Raw genomic sequence first — 20,069 nt, forward strand, 5'->3', positions numbered from 1 at the left:
TTTCAGTCAACATTTCCCATCTTCAACCAGAGGGACTAAAAACTAAAAATTTTAAAATGCATTACTCTAAATTAACAAAGCTATATAAATGAAAAATAAATATAAGTCATTACACTTTTAAATAAAGCTTGTTTGAAACTTTTATATAAAAATCTGTAGTGTTTATACTTCCAAAAGTATTAAATCTTACAATTTCACTAAGACTTTTGTGAAGACCTTTACATATACGTGGGTGAATCATGTAACTTGAAATTATTATGCCAACAACTTGACTTAGTCCGTGTTACAGTTATAGCTAATAATATTTTACCATTTTATATAATCAGTGATGAACAGTACACGTCTAGAAGTATAGTAAAGTAGTCTTCCCTTAGCTGCAGTTTCATTTTCCACAGTTTCAGTTACTCAGGGTCAACTATAGTTCAAAAATATTACATCACTACCCTGTGTTTGGGGGCCGCTATTAAGTACAATAAGGGTCACTTGAACACAAGCACTGCAATACTGCAACAGTTGCTGTAATCGCCAAGGTGACTACGTGGTGACTCATTGCCATCCAGTGGGCCGAAGCAGGAGGGCAAGAGATTTCATCGCACCACTCAGAACAGTGCACGATTTGAAACTTAAGAGTTGTTTATTTCTGGAATTTTCCACCTACGTCACAATACCTGTGTTATTGCCCTCACTTCATCTCATCACGTAGCCATTTTACCATTTTACATCATCATAAGAAGGGTGAGTACAGTACAATAAGATATTTTGAAAGAGAAAGATACCATATTTGCGTATTTTTAATTACAATATATTGTTATAATTTTTCTATTTTATTGTTAGTTACTGTTATTAATTTCTTAGTGTGCCGAATTTACAAATTAACTTTATCCTAAGTACATATGTACGGGAAAAACTGTAGTGTATATAGAGTAGGATACTATCCATGGTTTCAGATATCCACTGGGGACCTTGGAAGGTAGCATATAATTCCTGATCCATAGCTATGTATTCTGAGTTTTTTGTTGTGGTGGTTTTTGTTTTTGTTTTTTTGAAACAGGATGTCACTCTGTCACCCAGGCTGGAGTGCAGTGCCGCCATCTCCACTCACCGCAGCCTCGACTTCCTGGGCTCAGGTGATTCTCCCACCTCTGCCTCCTGAGTAGCTGGGACTACAGGTGTGCACCACCATGCCCGGACAATTTTTTGTATTTTTAGTTGAGACGGGGTTTCACCAGGTTGCCCAGGCTGGTGTGGAGCTCCTGGGCTCAACTGATCCACCTGCCTCGGCCTGCCAAAGTGCTGGGATTACAGGTGTGAGCCCCCACACCTGGCCTGTAGCTATGTATTCTTAATTGTTACAATCTAGTAGAAGTGAAATAACAACTCTCTGCTAGGTACATATTACCACCTGCATTTACTACAGGAAATCCCGGACTTACCATGGTTTGAGTTACTATTTTTTTACTTTACAGTGGTGCAAAAGTGATACAAATTCAATAGTAACCATACTTTTGAGTACCCACAGAGCTATTCTGTTTTTTTCACTTTAAGTGTAGTATTCCATTAATTACATGAGATTTTCAATATTTTATTATAAAATAGGCTTTGTGTTAGATGATGTTGCCCAACTGGAGGCTAATGTAAGTGTTCTCAGAACATTTGAGGTAGACTGTGCTAAGCTATGATGTTTGGTGCATTAAATGCATTTTCAACTTACTATAGGCTTATGGGGACAGTAACTTCATCATAAATTAAGATCACCTGTAATTTTTTCATCGAAGAAAATCTAACTAGATGAATAAAATTATCTTGATTTGCGTGGTACAACATGACTTCAAAATTCTAAATGGAATTTAGAGGCACAGAATGAAAAATACAGGTAGGTATTATCCACTCTATTTTAAAAATGTAAATCCTTGGATCAAGATTTTCAAAATAATAAGTTGCAGGCTTTTTAATAGAAACTCTTCCTACCCAAGCTATATTCTTAAAAGTATATTATAACTTATTTTGTTTGCTAAAAAGTTTGTTTCGTGAAAAAAAAGGCTGTGTGTGTGTATTTAAAATAGAGTATATGTTTGTGGGAATAGTGTGTATGTGAATACTTGCCTGTCCTCAGCTGAACTGCGCTTTAATTATTTTGATTGCCATGGAAAAGAAATAGCAGGATATAAAGGCTTCCACACTTTCTTTACTTTCTCTCACAAACAATGCCAAGCAATGAGATGAGGCTGTCACCTTCTCTGCTCTCAGGCCTCTACTGAAAGTGGACTATTTTGATGAGGCGATGAGTCCTAGACTCTCAGGATTCACAGATACGCATCAGAGGATTAAAGGGGCTCTAAGCATGGGGTTTGCGAGAGTTTTGGGTTTTCTATCCTCTGTGAAATGATCACCTTGTGTTTGAAAATAGTTCTTTAGTGTTAGCATGTCTCACTTGAGATCAACACAGGTGGTTAGTCCCATCATTTCCTTTGGGCAGGGACAATCCTTAGTGATGCCAGGGCTCTCAGGGTTCATTCAGGAGATTGTCCTGAGAATGCCCGGTAACAGAGAATAGCTATGGTTTCTTCCAGAAAGTATTCCTTTGACTTGTCGATAGTGAGCAGGAGGCCTGTCTGATCACTTAGCACTAGAGAGTGGCCTTAGTATTTACGAACTCCTGTGAGAGGGAGGCAGGATGAAAGTACTAGCAGTAGCACTGGAAATGAAGTATTATTTATTTCTTCACAAGGTTGATGTTTTCCTTCATTTCCCCTAACACATACCCCCATTTTTAGAGAAACATTACCTCCTTTTATAAATAAGTTCAGAGAGAAGTTTTGACCTGCTCAACTGGAAGTAGCACAACGAAATAGGGAAGAGATGTGGTCAGCAGGAAAATTCTACTAGCTGCTGAGTGTCTTCTGTGGGTGATATAGCATACTGAGCTATGTGCTATATATGCCTTGTCTCAGCCTCAAAATACCCCTATGAGGCAGTGTGTCCAGTAGGCTTCAGTTAGAAAAACAGAAACCAGACTAATTTTGTTTGTTTGTTTTAGCAAAGAGAATTTAATGTTAAGGATTTGTTAAACAAGTATTAGAGAAGTGAAAAAACAAAAGAAGAACCCCAAGTTATAGCTCCGGAACTAGTTCTCAGCCTCAAAACTGGGGAATAATTGGCAAAGGTTAAAGTTACTAGAATGTAGAAGTTTGGATGGAGTATAAGATTTTCTGTTTTGCTTGATTTCACCCAGATGTCCTTGTTCCAAATCTCAGGATCTCTCTCCTTTCCAACCAATGTTCTAATGCTCGCACTTCAGCCTTGGCAAGCTGTGAATTCAACTTGCCTCGTAATGACGTATCCCACAGAGCAGCTACAAAACTTAAGAGACTCTTTTACAACTGCCTTAGAAGTTTTCTGGTTCTCTGACCATGTCTCAAGCTGGTCATTTTCATCTCGTAAGCACTCCAGTGCACACAGAAATAGCTGTCTCACCACATGATCCTCATAGTGGTTAAATAAAGCAGCCACTTGGTCCCAGAAGGCACTTGCTTCAGTAGGTACTTCATTTGTAATCAACCACAGGTGATTGCTGATTAATCGTGGGGGTACTAGGAGTCAGCACTGTATTCAAGGCCAAAGCCACGATCAAGCGTAAGCTCAGAATCTTATCTTGAGAATCTGTTTCCTAGAATTCTCTATAGTTGGTCAGGAAATCGGAAACCAAATTGGCTTTTTTGACTGAAAACTGATTACAAGGAATTGGTATTGGAGAACCAAAATGACAAAAGAGTAAGGCTGGGAAAACATCGAGACAGGAACTACAAGAAACAGCTAGCACTTCTAGGGTGGGGGTAACAAGGGAGGAGGTGTAATTATTAGAACCTAGAAGCTGGTGTGGCTACTTCAGAATCTCAGAGACAGGGCTCAGCCCAGCCAGGATCCAGACCTTAAGGAGACGGTCAACTTGACTGGGGCTGATGCCTCAAAAACTCGAGGGAAGCCCTTTGGAGCTGGACTCAGACCTCTGAGGAGGAGGCTCTGGCCAACTGCTGCTGGTATCTCTGTGGGGAACACACTAAGCTGGTCTGGGAGACTGAGGGAAGAATCCTGAGAACTGGAATCCAACAGCCACGGTGGGAAGGAAAAACCATTGCTGGGGCGATACCGACAGAAACTGGAAGCAAACAGGAAGGAGCAAGCAAGCCCCTTCTTACTCTTCCAACCTTCCATGTCCCTCAAAATCCCTCTTTGCAGAGCTGGCAAAGCTAAAATGTGGTTTACATAGTTCGAGTCCTAACATCACAAAGCAGAGCATTAAAAGGTGGTTTTGGAACTGAGAGACAATGGCTTACTCACCAACTCAGGTCAGTATAATTGTTCTGATCGCAACACGTGGGGAAATAAGGGCTTAAGGTCACAGCACTAGCAGAAGCAGAAGCTGGAATTTAAGACCCATGCTCTCTACTGCTAAACCCCATTCACCTTTGGGTTTTCCTTTTCTTTATTAATTTAGGACATGGTTAAGATACTATTACACTCTGAGAAGCCTCTCTGAAAGCTTTTAAAACACATACATCTTCCGTAGACCAGAAATAATACAGTGTTAAGTGGGAAGCTCATGGAAATAACAGGCAGTGCTTCATACAGAAATGGATGTCCAAAACAAAGGAAAATTTCTAAGATAATTATTATAAGAATAGTTAAATTTGGACTCGTTTGCTGACAAGAGACTTTAGGTAAATACATTTAAATAGATTGTTGCATCTACTTTGCAAACATTATTTAGACATATTTTTAGGGGCTTATAGAAGCTCTAAAATGACTAGCTTCATGCTGTCAAGTCACTATTTGTTTGGGTTTATAGTTGCATTGAAAAATTATAGACTGTGCAGGAATTACAACCTAAGGATATTTTATTGATATTAATAAACTTTATTTGTAAAAATATAACCTAGAAATACGCTTACATTTCTCCTGAAACCTCACATTAGCTGAAATGCTGTTCCCTGTAGTTTCCATAAACCATTATAACTATAAAACAGATTTAAGTGAATCCAATGTTTAAAATATCAGAAATTTAATATATCATAAATTCCAGTTTCAGATGTCAAATTTGTGAAAACATCAGACTAAATTTATTGATGCATTTTGAATATTCTTTTTGATGTTTTCCTTTAAAGGCAATTAAAGCTTTTTTTTTTTTTTTTTTGCTTTTTATACGTTTTTCCATTTTTAATTTGCAAGTCTCCTCATCTGAGCAGCCCTTTTCTCAGCAGTAAAATGAAACCACTGCATTAGCGGTTTTCTCTAGGGACCTCTTGGGAGTATTTTATGGTTTCCATAATTGTTGATTAAGTATAGCCAGTTCTTGTCTATGTCAGATACAAGGGGTGGAGCTACTCTGGGACAAAGAGAAGGTCCAGCATGGCTCTTGCCTCCCATCCCATCCCCTGCTTTAAATAGGAGAGATTCACTTTTGTTGGTTTCATACATTGAAATTTATTTAGAAAACAAATGGTAATAACAATGTTTGAAAACACATGGACTATATGGTCTCCAAAGCCCTCTCCAGATGTGACACCGCATTGACACACAGCTTGTCCACTTTTCAAGAATGTTCTGCTTAGTCCATCTTGCCCTGCAGCCTCTGCAGGTCCCACACATCCTGCATATCACAGAGGCCCCTTCCTTACCTCTGAAACGACTCACCTTTGACTATAACAGAGATAAACAAATCACACCTAGTGGAGGTGAAGATTCTGGAAGCAGTGTCCATTTTGGCTGATTCCTGGTCACTAAGATACATGCCCTTCACATGGCATTCCTCAAGTAGCAAGAGATTTTTTTTTTTTAACTGTTTTAATTCTGGATTAGGGGTTTTGTGCCATCTGCTGGACATAGTTATTTCACACATACAAGAGAGTTCTACATTATTCTTAGAAGTATTTTTAAAATATTAATACCTTTAAAAATTGTGAAATATATGCTTATTATAGCAAATGGGTAAATATAGGAAATGATAAAGTATAAAAAATCCAGAGATACCTACGATTAATATCTGTTTTCTTACCTTCACACAAGAATGTGCTTTGTTTGGTTTTAGTTTGTGGTTTTTATTTTAACACCGATTTGAGATAAACACTGCATTGATGTAGGTTACAGCAATAGCAGGAAGAGGGGATGCATTGCAAATGTAAGGTTCATGGAGAGGAAATGCTCTCAGTGCCTGTTGTGTTTGTGAACCTTAAGGCTTGCATTGCCTATCATGCACAGCAGGAATCTTATGCTCCAATTTAACAGGGCAAAGTAGGAGGAGAGGTAGGGATGGCGGAGTGGGTTAGAACCTGAAAAAAAAAAAGTGCCTTATATTGCTCTGACTCCTGGGAAACAGATCACTAAGTTACTATTCACAGTGAAAATTGTGCCATTGATCCTTTCTATTAGTGGGTATGCATGAGTACCAATGTCCTAGTTGCTGTGGCAGATGATGCCATAGAAATGAAGAAGTCATATAGATCCTGCCTTGAAGTGGGAGAGGTCTGATAGGGGAGACAACTGTGTAAATAACTATGAACAGGCTTGCAAACATAGAAACAGAGGGGCTTATTCTAACTGGGCAGTGGGGATGATTACACAATGGTGATTTTAGACATACACTGGGGAAAGCGTAAGTGGGTCCTGGAAGTGGGAACATTCTAGCACTCTAGCTAGAATTTAGTGCCAGGCTAATGGAAGGAAGCGGTGACAATGAGGCTGGGAAGGTAGAATTAGGTCATGTCATGCAGGCCTAAAATATCATGCTGAGGACCACAAAGGACCACAAAGGTTTTGGAGGAGGAAAGTGACACAGTGCAGACAAGAATATTAAGGAGAATAACTTCAGCAACGAGTGTGGAGGTTTAAAGGACTTAAGGCAGGGAAATTAGGTTAGGTTAGAAGTTGGCCTGGGAAACATAGGGTGGGGAGGGCGGGTGTGAAAAAGATGAAAATTCAATGCACTGAGGAAATAGAGCACATTCTGAAAAACACGTTCTATGACTAACTACTTCTAAAAAACAAAATTTGGACCCAGTTGTAAAAGAAATCTGAGAGCAAATACATGTTTCTCTGGATCTTTAATGGGAAGCAGAATCTTCCAAAATTAAGTGGCTCACCCTGAAAGGCCAAACCTGTAACACCTTGTTTGTAATTACAAGCCCCAGGCAGCCTTTCAGGGAGTCCCTGGGGCCCAGGGGTGGCAGAGGAAATGAAGCAGAATGAGGAAATGCACAGACAAACCGCCCTTGCTGTCTGGTGGCAGGGTGGGGGAAGAAGGTGGGTGGCAGTCAGCTCTGCAGTTACTGGTCTTGATCCACAAGAGGGCAGGAAACATTTTAGACTCAGTTGTATCCCAGGAGGGAGTGTAAGCCTGGGGCAGAGGGTCAGGTCCTGAACAGGGTTTGGTGGGAAGGCTCCCAAGTCAACACACCTAACCACTTGCTCTCTTAAACTCATCCACTCCTGACCCCAGGCCGTCCTCCTATCATCCTTCAACAAATAGGTGTCTTGGAAAGGATGGCCTTCATGCAAAGATCACAGATTAAACAGAAAGAACCAGAATGGGATCTCTACAAAGGTACCAGGAAAATCAAATAGCTGGTAAGGGACACACAGAAGAACAAATATACTGTAAAGCAGAACAAAAGACCAAAAAAACTTCTCCATGGAATGAAAACATTAAGAAAACATTTCTTCTTTGAAACAAGTGATCAAATCAAAGATAGAGATATGATAAAAGGAGAGATGATACAAAGCTTGGCAGGCAGGGAAGAACCTAATGAGATTTATATCCTGAAATGCTTACATGAAGGGGAAAAAAAGAATGAAAACTAATGAGCTAAACATACCTCTTAAAACAACAGAACATCAAAATATACCCAAAGTTCTTAGAAGAATATGACATAGAAAAAAAACAAGAAAGCTAAAACTTAGTTCTTTGAGAAGATGAGAAATCTCTGAGAGAAAAGGTACAAATAAACAGTGTTATGAATACATTAGATAATTACAGATGCTGCAGACATCAATGATAACATGATGATATTATGAACAAATTTATGCCAATAAGGTTGAAAACTTAGAAGAAATGGTTACGTTCCTAGAAAAATATGATTTAGTAAACTGTCTCACAAATTTTAAAACTCTCTACATTCTCAGATCTGCTTTTGTAATAATGTGTATCGATCTTCCTTCTTAACAAATGTTTCCACAACATTATTTTAATGACTACTTCGTATCACATTATTTTGTTTTGACTATTAAGTTGCTGCCAAACTTTTTACTCTCCCAACTTAGCAACTCGACGCCTAGGAATTAATACAAGATTTACTCTTGTAGCTAAATTTTTGTGAAGATCTTTATCTTTCCTTAGAATAAATTTCCCAGAGAGGAATTTCTGGGTCAAAGATAATGTCTATTTTAAAGTTTTTGACATATACCAAATGGCTATATATAATTTCTATTATAGCCATTTGGTTTAATCACTTCTTTAATGCCTTCCCTTCACTCCTGTTATATAGCAAATGGCTAGATAGAAATTATAGAATTTATATAGAATAATAGAAATTATAGCCATTTGGCTATAATCAAAATTAATAGAAATTATAGCCATTTGGTATATAACAGGAGTGAAGGGAAGGCATTAAAGGAGTGATTAAAGAGTGACGGGAAGGCATTTCTGGAAAAGAGAATAAAGGCACATTTAGGTACAGCAAGAACAAAATATGTCCTAAGACTGGGATGTAGTGCACGATATTAGTAAGTCAAAGTAGTAACACAATATTAGCATAATAGTTATGTTAAAAGTCATAGTAAATAGTAATAATAGTAAAATAAGGAAAATAATTTAATTATTTTAATATAAAACAATTAAACTGAACATTATTTTCACTTATACCGCTCTCTGTTTCAAATCAGAAATTGTGTAAAAAGTTTTTATGCCATTTGGGAGGCCAAGACGGTCGGATCACGAGGTCAGATCAAGACCATCCTGGCTAACACGGTGAAACCCCGTCTCTACTAAAAATACAAAAAAAAAAAAAAAAAAAAAAAAAAAAAAAGATTAGCCGGGCGTGGTGGCAGGTGCCTGTAGTCCCAGCTACTCGGGAGGCTGAGGCAGGAGAATCGCATGAACCAGGAGGTGGAGCTTGCAGTGAGCCGAAATAGCGCCACTGCACTCCAGCCTAGGCGACAGAACGAGACTCCATCTCAAAAAAAAAAAAAAAAAGTTTTTATGCTGTGCATCAAAAAACACAATAGAATATTTTTTAGAGAGGTTTTAGTTTTGTAGAAAAATTGAACAGAAAGCACAGAGAGTTCTCATGTATTCTCTTGTTATCCCCCAACAGTTTCCCTGATTATTAACGTCACGCATTAGTATGGTACTTTCGTTATAATTCATGAGCCAATATTGACAAAGTTCACAGTTTATATTAAGGTTCGTTCTTTGTGTATTACATCTATTCTATGGCTTTTGGCAAATGTATAATGACATATATCCACTACTGAAGTATCATACAGAATACTTTCACTGCTTTATTATTATTTTTCAATATATAAAAATATATGTATTTATTTACTGGCATATAAGGCATGCCAGTTCTACAAAGAAGTTTTGTGGGAAAACACTGAAGTAGTTTTTATCCTATTTTTTTGTTTTGTTTCTGTTTCTTTGTTTTTTACAATGTTTTAATGATTTTCCAAAATGGAGCTGCTGGAGGTCCTGAAATTGCATAACTCTGCTTACTCTCCTCTTTGTTGACTTTATTTCACTTGCCTGCTAGCCACTCCATTTTTGTCACTGAATTGATACTCATTAGAGTCTATATACACACACAGAAGCTACTGGAGTGCACTTTGCAGTTTAGCCATGTCAGAGCCTAGACGACCCCCACTAGAGGCCTCTGAAATCTGTAGACTTCTCCTACATGAAACTCTTGCTCACAGCAGCTCCAGTCACTTAGAATGTGCTTCTCCCTCCCTCTTTACCTGAGTTTTTCCCTGTGCATTTTTCAAGATTCACCAATTGGCACCTTTTCTAGTGAGTCTTTTTTAAAACAAATTTTTTTTCAGACAGGGTCTCACTCTGTCACCCAAGCTGGAATGCACTGACTCAATCACAGCTCACTGCAGCCTCAACTTCCCAGGCTCAAGAGATCCTCCTGCCTTGGCCTCCTGAGTAGCTGGGATTACAGGCATAAGCCACCATGCTCGGCTAATGTTTTTATTTTTTTGTAAAGTTAGGGTGTCTCACCATGTCTTCTGGGCTGGTCTCGAATGTCTGGGTGCAGGCGATCCTCACAACTTGGCCTCCCAATGTGCTGAGATTACAGGTGTGAGCCACAATGTCCTACCAGGAGTCTTTCTTGACACCTTGATTCTCAGGGACAGCACACTGGTCCCTCCGCCCCCTCTGCCCCTCTCAGCTGCGCAGTGCCTTGAGTACTTGTGATGCACATCTTGTACTTACTTGATTACGTATCTTCTTCTTTTAGACCTTTGAGCACTTTGAAGAAAGGAACTGTGTCTTATTTGCCCTTTTATCATTGGCACATTGTCTGGCTCATTAAGAAGTATTTATTTGAAGGGCAGTGTGGATAGATACCCTTGAGTACATTCAGTGATAGAACCACTGGTCTTGGCTGAGGTCTGTAGTATTCTATATCAGTACCATCCACTTCTGGACCCCCATGATGACTCCCACTAGAAAGTGTACCTTTTCAAAAATACAACTCATAACACCTTCACAGTAGAACAGCAGCTTGACAAAACAGTAACCACAGCAAACCAGAAGTAATAGTACCCAGACAATAAGGGCTATTCTTGGAGTCTTTCAGTTAAGGGATTAGAGCAGCCCAGTGAGAGCTTGTTCAGTAAGGGCTAAGAAAGATGCTAACAGCTTCAGGAAGATAAAGCTAGAGAGTTTCCTACTGTAGCCCCTCCCTGGATACTTATAACTCCCAAAGCCAGTGACTTTTTAATTATTTCATAAGCCACACCCTATATCATATGTAATTTATTAAAATTACTTGGCTACAGTAAGAATTTTCTTATAATCCTTCTTCCTTACATGAACGATAGTATCCTATAAATACTCTTTGTATTCTGCTTTTTAAATTTAACAATATATTTTGGAAATTGTCTTATATAACTCCATAGAGATCTCCCTTACTCTTTTTTCTTTTTTTACAGCTGTGTAGTACTACATGTACTATGTACTATGGTACATGTGGATGTACCATAGTTTTTTCACCCACTCTCCTGTGTATGGGCATTCGAATATTTCACAGCTATAAACATGCTGCAGTGGATAAGCTTATGAGTTGTGTCACTTTTAAGTACAGAGTATATTCCAAATTTATATACAGATAGCTAAAAACTGGTAAAATAAATTTAGTTTGGTTCAAAAGTAATTGCGATTTTGCCGTTGAAAGTAATGGCAAAAACTGCAATTACTTTTGCCCCAACCTGATAATACCAGTCATAACTCATAAGCATGAAGGTTTTACTTTCTGAGAACTAAAGGGTAAACTAAGGAGTGTTTTGGTATGTGAATCCTTCATTTGAAAAAGGAACCAATTTTACATTACATTCAACTTATTCTCTAAGAAACCTGAGACTATCTGAAGATGAAAAAATATAATTTTATAGCAAAAATCATGTCAGAAGTTCAATAATTTCTGACTTATTTTCTTACTTAAATTAGAAAAATAAGAGGAAGTAATGTTCAGTGCCATGGTGCACTGTTATTTCTTGGCACTTTAATTTTAAAAAAAACCTTTATTTTGGGACTTTTCTTGGTTGGTTACAAAACTTATCTTTCGGGAAATTTTCCTCCATCTAGTTTTAAGAGCATTACTACCTTTGCCCTCGTCCCTTGATGTATTTGTTGTATTTCAGTGTTACTGTAGTACATTAGCAAAACTCCCTTCTCCTGCTAATTGTGTAACAGCAAAGTCAAACATTGGCCAAAGAATTTATTTTGTAGGAAGTGATTGACTGTGGAAAAGTCTGGTAGGATTTTTACAAGCTTTGAATTTTATCTATCTGGAACTGGCAAGATGGAGCACATTTTTAATAATGCAAAATTTGCTGTGTAATCTCAAACAGATAGCAGTGGCTTAATACATAAACGTTCAGGTCAAATATATTTATTCTGGAACCATCTTAGGATTTTTGCATCATTGCCAGATGGGTTGCAAGCTGTAATAATTGAAGATTTTGTTTCCTTTCCTTGTTCTTTGCAGTAAAAGTAATTAGTATTGAAATGGCAGTTTTTACCCTATAATTCACAAATGAACAGAGCAAGTATTAACCTGCCAGTGAAGTGGGTTTTAATGACTCACAACATAATATCCAAACCCTGGTGGCAGAGGACAATGTTTAGAGGGTGGTAATTTAGAGATTAGTATATGTCTTACACACTGTTTATAAACATGGTTTAGTTTTCTCTTGGGAAAACAGCTTTTTCTTAAATGGTCTTAACATTTAAGAAAAACATTTTACATATATGTGTGTGTGTATATGTGTGTGTATATATATATATATGTAGTGCTATTAGTGCTATTTACACTGAAGTACAAAGTAGCAAAGGGGACAATTTCGTATTAATATTAAACTTTTGAAGTTGAGATATGAGACTGAACAGTATAGTAAAAACTTAACTCTAGATTAACTGATTATTGTGAATAGAAGATGGGAGAGAAGGTGAACTGTCATAATCCGATTTCATATGATTTTAGAATAGAGTCATGGTGGAAGAGTGAGTTAACATTTACATCCATCCCCTCCTTCATTTTTTACCTCCTCTCGTCCCAGCCATTATTATACAGCATTAAGCTGTAGAAGCACCTTTGAGGCCTTCTCATTTTCCCTTGAGGGTTCTTTGGTTTCTCAGCAAAACAAAGGAAAGAAGGCAGTACAGTTGTCCTTTCTTTCCAGTATTCTTTCCTTCTTTTTCATCCAACTTAAAGGTATGTGTTCTTTCTTTTTACCACCCTAATAGTTCGTCTTCACGAGGCAACTCACATTAAGAAGCAGGGAGTAATAGAACTGTGAAACTTCATCATTTGAAAGGCCCACTTTTACAAACGATGCATTCTAAACCCGATGCCCTCTGAGGCTAGTAGAGAAGGAAGAGGCAAAACAAGCCACATCACGGAGATTCTGAATATATATTGCTATATTCACGTGTTATACTTAAGAGTGAAAGACAATTGGAGTTCCTTTAATTCAGTGTAAATGAAAATAAAAATAAAAACTAAGAAATGAGCATAATAGGGCCATTGGGATTTGGAAGAAAGAAACTCCACGCTTAAATATTTGAGATGAGTGCTTTTGAAGGATGTTTATCAGGAAAATGCTGAATGTATTTACCAGGATAATGCTGAAAATGGCACAGTATTCTGGTCTCATAAAAGAGTTTTCATCCTTTTCCACTCTCCATTGGTGGAGGAGGGTAAACAGACAGGGTTGGTTTTTTACAAACCTTAAAACTGCAAGAAATAATTTGAATGTATAATTCAAGAGATCCATAGTACAAATAAGGTGTAGTAGGGGGGCCCTTTTAGATGGTGATCTGTCAGTAACCCAGACAGGCCCTTTAAGGGAATTGGTTTTAAAGCGATGCCAGATGATAGCATTCGTGGCATTAGCAATAGCAACTATGTGTTGGCATTGTGTTCCACAGATGATGAAATTCTCTGCTGAGTGCACTTTCAAATTATTTTAAATATACTGTCTGTATTTTCACATTGTTTCATATTGAGCCACAGAAGAGTGTGTGTGTGTGTGTGTGTGTGTGTGTGTGTGTGTGTAGGAAAATACAGCTACAAAAGTATCGCTAGGAATCTGTGGATATTGTAGATAAAGTTGCTTCTAGAGCATTAACATTGATTATCTAACAACGCTCTCAAAGGCTTAAATCAAAGTTGCTTTTAATTCTAAAGGACAAATGGCAGTGAAGATTTTTTAGAGGTTATTGTCTTGTGGTTTTGAAAACAGCTGAAACAGCTTGGAGAGGGCAGCAAGGGAATGACTTAATTGACCACCCGCACAGGCATCCTTTCTCTCTACCAGATATGCCCCTGGATTGACTCACCTGTCAATTATCTCAGTGACCCATAAATTTAGCAAGTATAGGAATTCAGACTAGAGACAGAATGAGATTAAAATAGCTTGACCCTCTTGTCTTGTATATATGTGTGTGTATCTTTCACTTCCAAATATATTCCAAGAGATATCTTACAGATAGTGTCCCTGAATAAGTGGCATTATCCGCTATGAGTAAAAACAGAGACCAACTTTTATGCTAGAATTTAAATGGAACGTTTCTTGCTTTGATAATTTGCTAGTGTCCATAGGGGTAATGATGGAAAAATACTCATTCTACCCCATGCAAGACGCAATCAACTGATGTAAATTCAATTCTACCTGCCACAGCATCATAAACATAAATGGAAGTGATAAACGTATGAGTCATTTTGTCTGGAGTGCCCCTCAGTGACCTGTGCCTCAGAGTGAGTGTGAAGATAGAGGGATGGACCTGGTGCCATTCCCTCAAGGAATGTGGTTCCTGAGGCCTCCACACCTTGCCAGGGTGTGGTATTCTGAGGCTTAAAAATAAACATCATATATCCATCATGGATAATTCAGCCATCATGGCTCCTATGTATAAGCCAGCTGCTTCATCTGATCCTGACCCTAAGGAATAATCTGTTCCAGTGCTAAAGAAATGCCTGGCTGTGTTGGGTTATTTCAATGTAGCATTTTCTGAAGGGATTTTCAAGGGTAATTTCATCTGTATATGACTGCTATTGACTTAACTGTGTCCTCTCCAAATTCATAATTGAAGTCCGAATTCCAGCATGACTATATTTAGAGACAGGGCCTTTGGGAGGTAATTAAGTTTAAATGAGGTCCTAGGGCGTGGGCCTAATCTGATAGAATTGCTGGTCTTGTAAGAGGAAAACAGCCTCTCTTTCTCTGTGTGCATACGAAGAAAAGGCCCTGTGAGGACTTAGCAAGAAGCAGGCAGCCTGCAAGCCAGAAAGAACCTGACCAAAAGCTGACACAGTTGGCACCTTGATCTTGGACATCCTAGCCTCTAGAGCTCTGAGAAATAAATGTCTGTTGTTTAAGCCACTCAGTCTGTGATATTTTGTTATAGCAGCTGGAGAAGACTCATATAGTGACTTTCTTCAGAATCCAATCCTGAAGTCAGACGTGGCTCATGTGCCCTAAACATGAGGCTTTTCTTTCCTAGTATACCCTTTGAGAGTTGTGTTACTGAAGAAAAGCTGAAGGAGGAAACCTTGAGATTATTTAAAGTGCATCCTTTCCTATTCTTTCCCCAGGCTTCTGTGTAGAGATGGTAATAACCAATAAAATAAATCTTGGAGCAGTGTTTTATCCTTAAAGGGCATAGTATTGGGGGTCACCTAAATCTGAGATCCAAACCCATGCAGCCTATTAGTATCTTTGTGACTCAAATGATCTTCTGAGCCTTGGTTTCCTCAGCTGTAAAATACAGAAAATTGTACTGCTTAGGTTCAACAAGGTATGGACAGCTGTATAAAACTATGATTTGCCAAAGAATGTATGATCTAATGCTAATAGACCAAGTGGGGAAACCCAGCAAGTCCCGTGTCTCTATATTCTCCCTGGACTCTCTGAGCATGTGTTCCTTCCTTCTGGGTATAAGGCGGGACCCTCTCTGGAATGGGTCTTATGACCCACAGTCAAACAAGGTAGGTCAGATATTGATGATTTCTTTATGGTCAGTTTTTACACAGATAGGGCGGAGGAAAAGTTAGAGTAATATTTTAAGGTTTTATGGCTGGCCTTGGAGAAAAGGGGTGCTGGTTTCTCTAACCCACCTTGGGGAAGAGGAATTCTAGTTTCTATGGCCAGCCTCAGAAGAGAATGGCACTGAGAGATAAGAGGGCAGAAGACAGAGAGAAAGTTTTGCTTCTGAGGCTATTTCTGAAGCCTTCATTTTGAGATATTGCTTTTAAAACCCCAACACTACCCTACATGCTTAATGAAGCGGTTGATTTCTATTCTGACCCAAGCCTGTTTTTTTTCCCCATACTGATACTAAACAGTTGCTCCATCTTCAGATCACACTTTGACTAGCTCTGCTCTAGGAGTCTGATGCTTGGGGGAGCCTCTTCTCTTTGTGTTAGAACACTTTATGGCTCTTTCATAGGCAATATGACACAATGTCAGGACAAATCAGTTTATTAACCTGATTTCACACTTTTTGTATCCCTGTCAAATGCAATAGCTTAGCATGCATATGGCTTCCAGCCTGCTTGAAGATGAGCATCTTGTATAGTTTAAATGATCCTGAGCTGGGAACTGTTGTTTCTCATCACCATCATCAGTGGAGATGGTGGCAGTAGGTTCTCTCTGCCTTTTGGCAGTTCTTAATCTTATTTTTGTGTCACGGATCCCTTTGGCAGACAGTGATATCTACGGACCATTTCTCAGAATGTTATTTTTAATTGTATAAAATAAAACCTGTAAGTTAAGAAAGAAAACCAGTTATACTGAAATACATTTATCAAAATATTATGACAGTAATATATGTGCCCAATTATTAACACATCAAACAAGATCTGGTAGCATGTCTAAGAGCTACTGTTATCTTGAAGAAGTGATGAACATAAGTAAAACTTTGACATCTATGGCAACTCAAGTGGGATCCCTCGACCAAAGTTACTGGGATCAGGTAACTTTGGTCCAAGTGTGGGTGTGACAGAAGATGCGCCTATAAAGGTTAGAGACGGCTATGATGAACCTTCACTGGTATACCAGAGGAGTGGGATATTATTGGCAGAGAAGAGTCATTGAAGTATTTTAATAGGAATGAAATAAACAGATTCCTGATTTCAGAATATTTACAGGGCTGGAATGTATTAAATGAATTATGATGTCGGGGAGGGGGAGATAACACAGTGTTTCTCATTTATGATCAGGTTACGTACTGATAAACCCAAAATATTTTTAAGTAGAAAGTGCGTTTTTGGCATATGATATTTTCAATTTACAATGGGTTTATTTGGACATAGCCCATGGCAAATCAAGGAGCATGCGTTCACACCATCATAAAGTCAAAAAGTTCTAAGTCAAACCATCTTCAGTCAGGGACCATCTATATGGACAATAGTTTTACCATCAGATGGAAAGACTGCATGGAGAAAATTATACCTACTTTTCCTACCCTAGTATTTCCTTTAATAGCCTAATGATCAGGTTCATCAGAGAGCTTATTAATTACGCAGAATACCAGATTCTTTCCTGCAAATGACAACCTCAGTAGGTCTGAGATTCAGAAGAAAATTCGTGATTTTTGAAACAGCTCCGTATGATTTTTATCTTCTACAAGTTGAAAAACTCTTCATAGGAAGGTTTGGCTGATCTGGTCTGACATTGCATGTGAGGGTATCAAAGCAAAAACTGATGTAGACTAAGTGTAATTAATTAAATTAAATTAATTAATTTTTCTTTCCTTTTCAACTTTTATTTTAGAATCAGGAAGTACCTGTGCAGGTTTGTTACAGAAGTATACTGCATGATACTGAGGTTTGGATTATGATGGAACTCATTATCTTGGTAAAGAGCTAATTAACCAATAGGTAGTTTTTCAGCCCTTGCCCTCCTTGCCCTTGCCATCTTTTAAATGTGTCCTTTCTTTCATTCATAATATGCTAAGCCAACAAATAGTTTGAAGGACCATAAAAGAGATATAAGTTGGCTATGAGAGGGCAGTAAGAAACTCCAGCAGTGCTGTAAAACATCACATGTAAGTCGTTATGGCAGTGTCACTGTATTTTCCAATTAGAAATAATAGTTATTATAAATTACATTTTTTCACGGCCCTTAGTATTTACTTAACATGCACAAAAAAGTAAATTAAAATTCTCCAAAATAATGGCAGTAGAAATTATGGCAGCAAATGCAAAGACTGAAAAGTCAAGATAAACAAAATTAAATTCACCATTGAGGCTTTAATGTGTTTATTTTGTATATATATGTATCTGCTTATGAATTCTATTCATGAATATATGCATTTTAAAGTAGCCGTTATTTACTTTTCCTGAGAACCATTGTTTGAATTTTATAAGGAGAAATAAATAGGTGATTTTTTTTTAAATGTGAGTATTTTATTTCTTTCAAGTTTTATTTTAGACACAGGAAGTACATATGCAGGTTTGTTAAGGGGGATAATGCACTTAGGTAATGAGCATCATACCCAACAGGTAGTTTTTCAACCCATTTCCCCTCACCCTAGTAGCTCCCAGTGTCTATTGTTGCCATCTTTCTGTCCATGTGTAGCCAGCGTTTAGTTCCCACATAAGTAAGAACATGCAGTATTTGGTTTTCTTTTTCTGTGTTAGTTCACTTCAGATAATGGCTTCCAGCTGCATCCATGTTGCTGCAAAAGAGATGATTTAGTTCTTTTTATGACTGCATAGTATTCCATTGTGCATACTTATACACTATTGGTGAGAATGTAAATTAGTCCAGCCACTGTCGAGGGCAGTTTGGAGATTTCCCACTGACAGAATTGGAATTTCCAGTTGGTCAGCAGAGAAGTGATGCTAAATGAGTCAAGCCAACATGATAATGCCTAACTCCTAAGTTCCTTTGGTAGAAATGGCACCCTGTAGTGAGCATTGGTAGTTGATGATAGTCCGGGAAAACAGCAGGGCCTATGGAAGCCTCCTCTGGAGACTGGTCCTTTCTGATAGAACATTGCAGACCAGCCCCGGACTGTCACTCATGCTTACCATCTTGTATGGGCTCCATCTATCTCTCTCTCTCTCTCTCTCTCTCTCTCTCACACACACACACAGACGCACACACACACACGCACCCTGTATATATACTACTGAAGTAATTTAGAAGAAGTAAGTTACAGGCATTTTAGCAGTGGAGTTTTATGAAAACCTGATTACCATTTAGCACAAGCTGCATTAGAAATTTATCGGAAAAGTTGAATGAGGAGGTCAAGGCTTTGGGGAGTCACTGTGGGAATGGTATATGAAGAGGTGTCAGCTGAAACCATGGGAGTGGATGAGCTTTTCACAACATTACTGTGTATGTATGGCATTAACATATCATACTTTTTCTTTCAAGAGTGTGGGTAAAGAAGGAAGAATAGAGTTCTAAAAACTCAGAGTCTTCTTAATCCTGCTTAAGAGAGGTGTATGATGCTAAGGACTGTCAAAGGTACTATTGATTTTCTCCTGGAACCCCTGGCAGAGGAGAGCCTCAGTAGAGTGGTCTGGGAGAGTCAGATGAAAGGTTTAACAGTGAGTAGGAGAAAAGGTGCTGGGAGTACAGATACAGTCTGGCTTTGAAAAAAGTGAGATGTGGAGGGAGAGTAGAAAAGAATCACCAGATAAAGTTACTGGAGATAGATGATATTAATTTGTTTTACTTTTTCCAATTACTTTTTTAGTGATCAGAGATGAATGAACAATCAGAGAAAAACAATTCCATTCAAGAGAGACACACAGATCATAGTTTTCCTGAGAAGAACTGTCAAATTGGACAGAAACAACTGGTATGGCACACAGATTTTATGATTCCATGCTACTGGGGAGTGCCCCCTCGAGAATCTCTGAGATGCCCATGAATGTGGGTGGGAAGGTGGGCCCAGGCAGGACCTCACAGGGAGGAGCTCTGCCGCCCAGGCTGATAGAGCTTTCCCTCCGCCCTACTGCTCATTGCGGGCTTCTCTCACCTCAACTTTCTCCTCTCCACCTCCTGTGTACCCTGATTTTTAGCCCAGTGTTCTGTACAGTAAAATTCTGCTTTTTGTGGAGAATATATACAAATGTTTTTATTTAATGAACCTTTGTTATTATTATGTCATGTTATGGCTCTAAAACTGTATGTATTAACTCATCTAATCCTTATCACATCATACTATTGTTAACTCCATTTTACAAAGAGAGAAACTGGGGCCTAGAGACGTAGGAATTTGCTCAAGGCCCACCACTAGCACATGGCAGAGCCAAGGCTTGAGCACAGGCAGGTGA

The 20,069-nt window shown here is 38.4% G+C and overlaps 1 protein-coding gene across 5 annotated transcripts in view; it reads left to right on the forward strand.

The window, feature by feature from the left end:
* Positions 1–433: 433 nt before the first annotated feature.
* The window catches only part of ARL14EPL (ADP ribosylation factor like GTPase 14 effector protein like), a 28,930-nt gene continuing 9,294 nt past the window's right edge, over positions 434–20,069 (forward strand). The window contains exons 1-4 of one of the 5 annotated variants that reach the window (XM_055298703.1): positions 434–735; positions 1,717–1,873; positions 4,237–4,346; positions 19,487–19,591. In XM_055298703.1, coding sequence (XP_055154678.1) covers positions 19,496–19,591 — 96 coding nt within the window. In that variant the 5' untranslated portion in view covers positions 434–735; positions 1,717–1,873; positions 4,237–4,346; positions 19,487–19,495. Of the gene's footprint in view, positions 736–1,716; positions 1,874–4,236; positions 4,347–15,696; positions 15,765–17,550; positions 17,635–19,161; positions 19,255–19,486; positions 19,592–20,069 lie in introns of those variants that run through there. The other 4 variants (XM_055298704.2, XM_055298702.1, XM_063612939.1 and 1 more) reach the window with 4 other exon arrangements.

Source organism: Symphalangus syndactylus, chromosome 11 (assembly GCF_028878055.3).
Source record: "Symphalangus syndactylus isolate Jambi chromosome 11, NHGRI_mSymSyn1-v2.1_pri, whole genome shotgun sequence".
Lineage (NCBI taxonomy): Eukaryota > Metazoa > Chordata > Mammalia > Primates > Hylobatidae > Symphalangus > Symphalangus syndactylus.